Source organism: Aethalodelphis obliquidens, unplaced genomic scaffold, assembly GCF_003676395.1.
Source record: "Aethalodelphis obliquidens isolate GAN/ISIS:26980383/991018 unplaced genomic scaffold, ASM367639v1 scaffold12, whole genome shotgun sequence".
NCBI classification, from domain to species: domain Eukaryota; kingdom Metazoa; phylum Chordata; class Mammalia; order Artiodactyla; family Delphinidae; genus Aethalodelphis; species Aethalodelphis obliquidens.
In genome coordinates, this window is record NW_020837956.1 from 5,363,902 (window position 1) to 5,374,720 (window position 10,819).

Genomic DNA, 10,819 nt, shown 5'->3' on the forward strand with positions numbered 1-10,819 from the left:
GGTCAAAAAGGATCTTGCTGTGATTTATGTCATAGTGTGTTCTGCCTGTGTTTTCCTCTAAGAGTTTGATAGTGTCTGGCCTTAAATTTAGGTCTTTAATCCCCTCCCCAGGCACTCATCACAATCTCCTCAGTGGGCCCCTCCCTCCCACTGCCCTCCCCACCTGTGCGTCCCGCCCCGGCCTTCATGACCTCTCAGGCCTCTGCCTCTTCTCCAGGGCTCCCTCCCTCAAGGCCTGTCCCATGGGTACCTGGTAGATAAATGAACACACTGGTTCACACAAACCTGCTTTCCCTTCATGGGCCTCTTTATTCAAGACCTTTATTTTGAATTGTCAAGCAACTTGCCCAGCCCCGCTGAGGCTTCCTAAAAGGAATGCTTCAAGTCAAAATGCATTTGTTGCCTTTGCCTTTCCTATTACCAAGGACTCACTACCACCATCTTTGGGCATCCCAATGTAAACCAACAGCATTTGCTTTTTCTTGTTTATTTTTTTTCTAACAGAATTCCAGAATAAAAATAGATCTCTATCATATATATATATATTTATACACATACATACACATATAGAGATCCTTCAGCCAGGCGGGATGAAGGATCTGGTGTCCTTACAGTGTCCCTTGGCCTGGCATGGGAAGGCTAGAGGCACAGGCTCTCCCTGGTGGCACCTGGGGGTGTGGAGTGCTGAGCCAGGGCTGGGAGGAGCGTGGGTCTCCAACAGCCTCTCGCCTCGCCTCCGAGGAACAGACCGGGCTCTGACCGAGCTAGGGCAGCCTTCACCTGACCCTTCCACACACCTTCAAGTGAGAGATATGCCACCCGGGGCTTTAAAACTGAAACCCAAAGTGCAGATGAGAAAGGAGTTCCCCGATAGGCCTGTGGGGAGAGTTCCAAGAGCATCACGTAGCAGGGAAGACACCACCCACCAGCACCCCCAGGACCCCGGTAGAGACGGGTGTCACGTACACAGAGGCCTGCACAACCAGGGAGGGGCTAGGCTCCGGCCCTTCCGGCCCTCTAATTATAGGCCCTGTTTGGCCCCAGGCAGGGGAAACCAAATGGCTAGGGCGGGGCTTGGGTCACCCCAGAGAGCCTGAGGTGAAAATGGGCTGTGGATGGTGTTCAGGGCAGTCCTAGATGATTGCCAGTCTCCACATTATAACCCCTAGAGGGATCTACACTGTACCCATTGCCCGGAAAGGTAAGGCTTGAAGGAATGAGGTGTTGACGCAAGGAAGGGCTGGGTCCAGCGGCCATGTTTGTATCCTAGGGGCTGCAGCCCAGGGCCTGAGGAGGCGGCTGAGGCCCGTTTCTAGAGAGGTGGAGGTGGGCAGAAATGGAAGTTTAGTTAGGCCCAGAACTGAGTGCCCCTGGCCAGACACCAGAGGCCCCAGAGGCACTTGGCAACAGAGGGGAAGATTAAAGGCGGGCCCAAGCAAAGAGGGGCACGGCCAGGCACTGTCCACTAACTTAAACCTGGGAGAGGACCCAGAGGTCCATCCTCTTCCCGCCTGCCAGCAGATTCTTCAAGCCATGACTGCCCTGGGCACGACCTGAGAGTGGGGTGTGAGGCCAGGGCCAGGGGGCTCCCTCAGGCACCGAGGCCTGCTGAGGGCAGGTGGTGAAGTACAGCTGTGAGGTTCCCCCACTAGCGCTCTTGGGGAACAAGTCCAGTCACCATGACTCTAAGTCACTGAGGGTTCAAGCAGACTGCCTCCCGAGGGGCCGAGGAAGGAACCCAGGAGAACCCTCTTGGCCCAGCCAAAGGGCAGCTCATCTTTGGCGTGGGGAGCAGAGAGCTGAGGTTCGAGACTAAAGCTTGTGGAAAGCCGGGAAATCCGGGGTCAGAGATATTGAAGGAGGGTGGCAGGTACAGTACAGGGGCTTTTAGACGGGGCGGGGGGGGTCCCCAAGCCTCCCAGACCCTTACTGCGCATTTAGATGATGCCCAGACACACTGGGGAGCGTCCCCCGTGTTGATGTGGCCTCCCAGCTACTTCCTTGCTCACAAACTCCATGTAGTCTGAGTCCCAAGAAACAAGGGATTTGTTTTTGATGCAGACCTGGTCCACCCTGCTCCAGATGAGCAGCTCCCAGTCCCAGCTGGCCCCGGAGGGAAAGGGGGGGGGGAGGCGAGGAGAATTAGGGCTGCAGCCTGCAGACACATTCCCTAGAGATGTATCGCCCTGAGGCCCCGTACCTCCCCTGACCCATGCTCCCTGCTGCCCGCCTGCCCACTGGGCAGCTCCCTCCCTCCCCAAAGCTGCGAGGCCTCATCAGAGCTCTCTGGGGATGATGGAGAAGGGCAGCACTGGGCTGCTGGCCTCCAGTTCGAGGGCGGTGAGAAAGCAGTCGACGGCGGCCTCGCTCTGGCCCTGGGCCTGCAGCACCTCGCCCAGGCCCTGCCATGCTTCGTGGCAGGTGCTCTGCCTCTCCACGGCGTCCCGTAGCACCTTCTGGGCCAGGCTCTTATGGCCCAGCTGACTCAGCATCACACCCTGGGGAGCAAGCACAGGGTGGGGTGAGTGAGGCTGTCCTGGGGCAGGGGCATCCTGGCCATCGGGGTAAGGAGTGGAAGCAGCGCGGCCACGAGCCAGAGAGGGCCCTGCGTCTCAGGCTCGGGTACTGTCAAGTGACCCTGTGTCCGTCCCAGCCTTGCTTCCAGCCCGGCCTCCCGGGTCACCCACTGTGGCAGCTCTGATCCTCCTTGCCCCAGGCGTTGGGCTTTAAGGTCAGCAGACCTGGCTTCGGGTCTCCCCATTACAGCTGAGGGATCCCGGGCAAGTCACCCCTCTCTGGCCCTCAGTTTTCTCATCTGTAAATGGGAAAGACCACTGTGTCCACCTCTAGGGTTGTAGTGAAGTTTACACGACAGTAGAGGCAAAGCACTTGAACTGTGCCTGGTGTGTGAGCTCTCGGTCAACGGATCTGTTACCCCAAGGCCCCTGGCTGCACTGTGGCGCTGCCCTTCTCCCCAGGGACCTGTGAGACCAAGGAGTGTGCGCTACAGGCCTGGGGGGACCTCAAGCCTGTGGGTGAATGGACAGCTCCTGTGCCCGCATTGGTAGCCTGTCTTCCTGGGACCTAAAGCCCATCCCAGCCTGGCCAGGCAGGTGAGGGTCGCAGGAGGAGAGTCAGATGGCCGGGGAACCAGGGACAGATGCTGGGTGAAAGGAGGGCCTCTGGGAGGGGCCTGGGAAGCTTGGCCCCGTTGTTTGGAGAGACAGAGGAAGTGACAGGAACTGTCACCGAGCTGGGAAGTGAAACTGGCACCTTGTCCCGCTCTACGTCCACCCACACTGGGAGGGGTGTGGGGAGGTGGGGTGGACAGGGTGCTGAGCAGGGGGAAGGGCCAGGGTCCTCTTTCGACCTCCAGTCCCAGAAAGACTGCTTTGCACCCTCCCACTAGTCTGTGTCCCAGCCCTCAAAGGTGGCACAGTATCGCAGCACGGGGGGCCATCCTCTCATTCAGACATGAAGTAAAGCCCAAACAACAGCGACTTCCTGGACAGGGAATGGGGGTGGGGAGCTGCCTTCCGTGTGCCAGGAGCCCCCTCTCGGGTGCCCGCCCACTGACGGCCATGTACATTTTTAGCTGGAACATTTTCCTCCTCGCCGCACTCCCCAGAGTTAGGCCCTCCGTTGCTATGGAGACCCACTGGGGAAGATGCACATGGCTGATTTCATAAAGTCTTCCGAGGGCTTGGAATACGACCAATTAGGCAAGAGTGAAAGATGGTGCTCAGGAAGCCCTAGGAAAAGCCTCCTTCTCTGAAGGAGCTGGCTGGCGGTCTGGTGGCCAGGGGGAGGGAAAGGGAGGGGAGCTCTTCAACCGAGGGTGAAGCTGTCCCCAGGGGACCACAGGGATGGGGGGAGGGCAGGGGAACCAGGGGCAGGCTCAGGCAGGGCTCCTGGATCTGGCCAGATGGGTGCAGTGCTGACTCAGGGCTGTCCAGGACCAGTGGGCAGTGTCCAGTCTGGCCAGCAGGGCTCCAGGCCAAGCTGCTCTGTCCACATGGCCTGGGAGCTGGACCCTGAGCAGCTCATGATGGAACAGGGCCCACGAGGAGGAGGGCAGGAAGGCGAGACAACAGGCCGCCAGACACCAAAATTAAGCACCAAAAATGGAAGGTTTGAGCCCTGTGAGTGCTGCCCATGGGGGAGCAACAGAGGACAGATGGGGAAGGCCAGCGGGGCCACCCAGGGCGGGGGCGGGGCCACAGTGGCTTTTACACACCAAGTTTTCTATATTGAGCTTCCATGTGAGATTTTTGTTTGAAAAGAGGGCTGTATAGCTAAAAACAAGCCTGAAAACCCTGATCTCAAGAAGTGTGTAGGTGTTTGGGAAGGGGCCAGATGTGTCTGCAGGCTGAACAGGGTGTGTGTGTTGGTTTAGGTTTGGGGCAGGCTCCTCTGTATGTTCTAGGTAGAGGAAAACAGCCCAGGGCTACACAGCTGGAAGACCTGGCCAGGTTGGAATCCCAGCTGTGCCACTGACAAGTGCCAAGACCATGGGGAAGTGGCCCATTTTCTCTGAGCTGCTGTTCCCTTGTCTGTAAACCAGGGGATAGAACAGTCCTACCTCGTAGGCTATTGTGAGGGTTCTGCAAGGATGAATTTGAAATTATAGAGCAGGGTGCATGGTGGGCTAACAGCAAATGGAAGGTGTCCCCAGGATGAACAGAGGGTCCTGGATGGAGGGGCAGGGAGGGCAAAGAAGATCTGGAGGGCAAGGCTCCCTGAGGGAAGACTGTGTGTGGGCTGGCGTGGGGTTGGATCACATCCCCCCCACCCTGGGGTGCTGACCTCAGAGCCTGAAAGGAGACACCGGGGTCAGGCTGGGGTCTGGAGGCCCAGGGCCTGTAACAGGATCTGCTGCCACCTGCCCGAGACGCCAGCCCGTTGGGTTCATGTTTGGTAGCAACTCAGAGCTGTTTGCTGCCTGACAACTGGGCAGGGCCCTGCCCCAGGAGGATGTGAGGTCTCACCTGCTCTCCCAAAGCCCAGCGCTGAGCCGAGGGCCTGCCGTCAGTCACCCCACCCCCAGCTGCCCCGAGAACAGGTCTCCAGGGAGATGGTGGGAACACAGAACTGGTCTCAATTCCATCCAAATATCCCGGCTGACTCCTTCCCTCCCTGTGTCGAGAGAGGAGACCAGACCTGCTAAGTGACTCTCAGCTTCTGACACTTGACCTGGGAGATGCCATCGCCGTGCTGCCCACACAGGGATTAGAAAGAAGTGCAAGTCACTGATGGTGGTGGAGCACGGCGCCTATACCCGGAGCTCAGGGAGGGGCAGGGCTATGGGGGAGTCCCCAGAAACTCCCGAGGTCGTCCATTCCTTCTTCCTTCCCTCCCTTCCTGGATCTCAGGAAGGGAGGGAGCATCTGGCCTCATCTCATCCGCCGGGACCCTGCTCCTCTACGAAGTCTGTCTTTCTTGCCTAAGGGCAGCACCTGCTGCCACCACCGCCTGGAGGGTATGCTCCTCACTGTAGCTCTCGAACGCCATCCCTGACCCCACCCCCGTAGGCTGAGAGAGACAGGATTTCCCACAGGACAGCAGCTCACAAGAGTCCGGGGGGGTGGTGGTGGTCCCGGGTGCAAAGCCAGGCACACCGGAGGCCTTTATGCGTACTTAGTGACCTGCTTAGGCCCACAAAGGCAGGCAGCCTGAGGGCCGCCTCCCTGGCTAGGATCTGGTCTCCGGTTTGTGTGGAGACTCTGAGGGATGAAGGGGAGCGGGGGTCCTACCTGCCTTTTGGAGAATTACCACTGCACACCATCTCATCCGGTTGATTCAGTGCCTGACGCTGTACCCCAGAGGGGAGGGGCGGCAGGAAGGTCCCGCTGTGTGAGCCTTTTTCTTCTTTGGGGGGAGGGCGGCCCTGGGAAGCAGCCCTGACTGCTAGGCCAGCTGCAGGCCAGGCTGAGGGCTCCCTCCCCACCCCTCCCCTCAAGTATTTATAGAAGTTATTTTGGGAATTTTCTTTCTGAGCTCAAGGCACATTCCTGGGATTCTATAACAGCCTTTCCAGCTGGGAAGCCGGGAATCAGCTGGAAGCTGCTGGAGTCTCCGGGTCCCTGGAGCCCCCTGCTTGGGGACCATGGGGCTGCAGGAAGGAGCCCATGGCGGGACCACCTCTGAGGCTGCCCCAAGGCTCCCTCCCTTCACCCACCCCAGGGGCGGGGAGGGGAGGGGAGGGGGGCTGACACACCCTTCAGGGAGGCCCACATTCCAGCCGAGCTCACAGCTCTCTCCGCGCACTCCCGGATCCTCCCAGGTGTCAGCCCCTACCTGTCCAACCACACTGGGAATGAGGAATCTGTCCCGGCTGAGAACCTAGCCCACACATCACATCCCTCCTGGACCTGGGGCAGCTCCAGGCCCACAGGCTGGTCCTACCTCCTTGTTGTGGGAAGGGTATGACTCCTAGACCCACCCAGAGCTCCCCTTGGCTCTCTCACAGGAAGAAGCCTCGGCCCAGAGAGCCCCCAGACTCACTCAGAGCCCAGCCTAGCTAGGGGCCTTCTGGGGCAGCAGAGGTGGCTGTGCTCTTCACATACCAGAACTCACGCCTGTCCCTTCCTCCTAGGGCCTCCACAGGTGAGATGTCGTGAACACCAGCGGGCCCCTCGGCTGGGGGTGGTGTCTGTCTGCAGAGGGCCGCAGCCAGGCTCAAGGACAAGCACCGCTTGGTCAGAGGGCGGGCACGGCCTGCGGGGGAGGGGGTCTTGCCAGTCCCGCTTCTAGGCAGGGGGCTGGGCCTTTTCGGGTTGGTTTCAGGCTCTGGGCTGGCTGGGGGCTCTGCCCACCCTGGAGCACGGCCAGGCCCACAGGGCCAGGTCAGGAGGCTGCAGCGAGGCCTCTGGACTCTGGATTCTAGAAGTGAACACCCTGTGATGGGCAGCGAGAGGGGGACCCCATGGCAGATGCTCCTCTCTAAGCAGGAGCCAGAGGGGTGTGCTGGCCTTCTGCACAAGGGGAAAGGCCTGAACCCTGCTACACCCTCCAGACATGTCTTTCCGACCATTGATTCTGGGGTTAAATTAAGCCAACAGTGCTTAACCGTGGCTCTGAGCTGAGTCTGTGCCACTGCCAGAAAGCTTCCTGCCCGCTTCCTCATCAGGGTTGCTGTGGACTTCAGGAGTCCACACACCGGCCTACGGTTTGCCTAAAGTCCTGGGTCAGAGGCAGGGGGACCTGCCTCCGCGAGCCTGGGGTGCGGGCTCAGGGGCAGTGCTGCGGCTGTGCCGTCGTGGGCATGAGGTGGGCTGGGGGCGGCCGCTGGACACGGGAGGCCCAGGCTGAGGGGACACGCCCTCGCACCTCCCACCCCTCCTCCCTTCTCTACTGCCCCATCAGGGAATGCAGAGCGCAGGCAGCACTGCGGAGGGACCAGGAAGAGAGCTCCCGATAAAACCTAGGAGGTCACATGGCCAAGAAGACATTCCTATTGAGTTTTCCTGCCACACAGCAGCAGTATTCCTGCCCCACTGGAGCTGGGGAGACTCCGCTCATGAGCGCAGGCAAGACTTCCAGGTCCTCCCCTTGCCTCAGGCTGCCTGGACCCTCAGCCCTCTGCCACGGCTCAGGAAGCCAACAAGGAAGAAGCCTAGAGCAGGCGGGCTTTCCTGCATGCGGAGGCATGGGGCCCTGGAACCAGAGACCTTCCTGCCCGCCTCATCCAGCGTCAGAGAACCTCCAGAAGGCCGGGTGCTGAGTTTCACTTCTCAGCCGCTCAGAACACCTTTCCTCCTTCAAGTCAGGAAGCAGCGGCCGAACCAGCCTAACAAGACTATGGGCCCGAGCGTAGGGCCTCCCCGAGCCTGGCCTTCCCTGCTCTTCCTCTCCAGCAGCCTCGGGGCCCAGCACGCCCCTTTAGCTGCAGAGCCTCACCTGACATATGCGACGGCAAGAGGGGGTCTCAAATCCCCCTCGTCCCTCAACGCAGACTCTAGCTCACTGGGCCGGCTGCTCTCGCTCTCAGCCAGGGGTAGCCTGGCCTCGCACTGTGCACGGTCTTGTCCCACCCGCAGGGCAGCTGGGGCTGATGTCCCAGGCCTCTGTGCCTGGGTCAGAGTCGCTGGGTGGACTCAGAGGACGGGGAGGCTTCGCTACAATGAGTGTCTGGGGCTCGGCTCTGGGCATCCCCTTCCCTCTGCAAACCAAGAGCATCTGAACCTGGCCTGGGAGCCACACTTTGAAATGAAAAAGTAAACGCTTTTGCACAGCAAAGGAAACCATGAGCAAAATGAAAAGACAACTTCACAGAATGGGAGAAAACATTTGCAAATGATGCGACCGACAGGGATTAATCTCCAGAATATACAAACAGCTCATGCAGCTCAACTGCAAAAAACCACCCGGTCAAGAAGTGGGCAGAAGGTCTAAACGGACATTCCTCCAGAGAAGACACACAGATGGTCAAGAAGTGGGCAGAAGGTCTAAACGGACATTCCTCCAGAGAAGACACACAGATGGCCAAGAAGCACCTGAAAAGACGCTCAACATCGCTAATCACTAGAGAAATGCAAATCAAAGCTACACTGAGGTATCACCTCACACCGGTCAGAATGGTCATCATCAAAAGATCTACAAACAATAAATGCTGGAGAGGGTGTGGGGAAAAGGGAACCCTCCTGCACTGCTGGTGGGAATGTAAATTCATACAGCCACTATGGAGGACAGTATGGAGGTCCCTTAAAAAACTAAAAATAGAACTACCATATGCTCCAGCAATCCCACTCCTGGGCATATATCTAGAGAAAACGATAATTTGAAAAGATACAGGCACCCCAATGTTCACTGCAGCACTATTTACAACAGCCAAGAGATGGAAGCGACCTAAGTGTCCACCAACAGAAAAATGGATAAAGAAGATGTGGTACATATATACAATGGACTATTTACTCAGCCATAAAAAAGAATGAAATAAGGCCATTTGCAGCAACATGGATGGACCTGGAGATGATCATACTAAGCAAAGTCAGTCAGGCAGAGAAAGACAAACATCATATGATACCACTTACACGTGCAATACCACCTATACATGCAATCTTAAAAAATGATACAGATGAATTTATTTACAAAACAGACTTAAAAAACCACAGGGAAATCTACTCAATATGCTGTAATAACCTAAATGGGAAAAGAATCTGAAAAAGAGTGGATATGTGTATATGTATAACTGAATCACTTTGCTGTACACCTGAAACTAACACAACATTGTAAATCAAACATACTCCAATATAAAAAATAAATTAAATCAATAAAGGTAAAAGTAACCCTGTCTACTGGGCCATTAACTGACAGAATTCTTTAGCCTAATCCTAACAAGAGCCCTCGGTGCTTGGCGTCACGAGTCCCATTTTACAGAGGAGGACACTGAGGTTCTGGGAGGTTGAAGAACTTGGCCAAGGTTAAATGGTGAGTACAGGCAAAGTGGAACTCAAGTCCAGCTCAGTCATACTCGAATGCTGTGCTCCAACCTCCAGACATGATACTGGGGGCTTAAAAACCACCCCAGCCCCAGAGGCAACCCCGAAGGCAGCTCTGTTGGCACCACGGGCCACCCAACAGCACAAGGAGATTTGGGCCAATGACCCTTGTCCCATGGCAGTGAGGTCAAGCAGCCCTGTCAAAGGTGGGGCTCAAACTCAGGCCACCTGGTCTTCCACGTGAATGGTGGCAAAAATACCCGGTGTTGACTTCTCTTTTCACAGCTCTCGGCTCGTCCCCTAAAACTACCCCTTCAGGTCACAAGGGCCTGAATTATTATCCCCATTTGATAGAAGAGAAACTGAACCAGCAAGAGGAAGTAATCTCCAAGTGCCCCCCTAACCCGAAGGCCGGCAGGGCTGACTGCGTGTCTCAGACCTCTCCCGTCTGGTCCTACCCTCCAGGACTGGGGACAGGACCAGTCAGGGGAGGGTGGGTGGAGTTCACCTCTTTGACCTTAGAGAGCAGAGCCTTCCAGGTTAGATTCCTGGAGCACCTGCAAAAGGCCCAACCCAGAACCTCAGGTTTGGGTGGGGCAGAGCCCTGGTTCTCGCTGACTCAGGCCCGGCCTTGGGGAGGGAGAGCGATGGTGGGAGGGAGCTTCTGCGGGACTTAAGTCGTGAAGTGGCACACCCCAGCCTGGAGAGAGGGAGGCAAGGAGCTCTGGGGCCAACTGGGGGTGGCCGCATGCCATGGCCGTGCCCCAAGTCCACTTAAAGACAACCATGCTGGGAGCCAGAGGGAACGAATGCAGGGGAATAATTCATCACCAGCTCTCATCAGGGGGCAACAGGTGACAGAAACACTGTCTTCCTGTCTTTCCAGGGGCATCTGGAGAGAGGATAGGCCGGGTCACGCAGCCAGGATTGCTTCAGAAATCACATCTCTGGGAATTACATGACAGGAGCCAAAGCTTATGCAGGGCTGTCTCCCCCTACTGCTGGGGTGTCCGACGTGGAAAGGGTTCTGGGGAGAGGGGGCAGCAGGAGCTAAAGCTCTGTCCCAAGAAGAAAGCATGACCAGGGGCAGAGGCCAGTGAAGAGCAACGAAGCCTGCCCAGAGAGGGGCCAGGAAACCACTACCCCCCAGGATCTGTCCCTGGGAGAGGAGGGCGGGACGCCAACCACCACAAACACAGATGGTGGCAGGGACGCAGCCACACCTGCCCACTCCTGGCGGAGGCTTTCAAGCTACCACCTGCAGTGAGACAGTCCGCACCAAACATCCACAGTCCCGGCTCAGGCAAGTGGAGGGTAGAGAGTGAGGCAGCGTGTGGCCAGGGCTGGGGACCCTCCTGCCATTAAGGTCAGGTGACCTA

General features: G+C 57.6%; 2 protein-coding genes across 7 annotated transcripts in view; one reads left to right on the plus strand and one right to left on the minus strand.

The window, feature by feature from the left end:
- STPG4 (sperm-tail PG-rich repeat containing 4) overlaps positions 1 to 8,566 on the plus strand; it is a 62,605-nt gene extending 54,039 nt beyond the window's left edge. Inside the window, exons 7-8 of one of the 4 annotated variants that reach the window (XR_003434045.1) lie at positions 7,366 to 8,388; positions 8,446 to 8,566. Coding sequence is in view for 1 of the 4 variants with exons in the window: in XM_027113182.1 (XP_026968983.1) it covers positions 7,366 to 8,220 (855 nt within the window). In the remaining 3 variants the exon portion in view is untranslated. The other 3 variants (XR_003434046.1, XM_027113182.1, XM_027113185.1) reach the window with 3 other exon arrangements.
- The window catches only part of TTC7A (tetratricopeptide repeat domain 7A), a 122,726-nt gene continuing 112,192 nt past the window's right edge, over positions 286 to 10,819 (minus strand). For 2 of the 3 annotated variants that reach the window (XM_027113180.1, XM_027113179.1), the window contains one exon: positions 286 to 2,498. In XM_027113180.1, coding sequence (XP_026968981.1) covers positions 2,277 to 2,498 — 222 coding nt within the window. In that variant the 3' untranslated portion in view covers positions 286 to 2,276. The remainder of the gene's footprint in view (positions 2,499 to 10,819) is intronic. The other variant, XM_027113181.1, reaches the window with a different exon arrangement.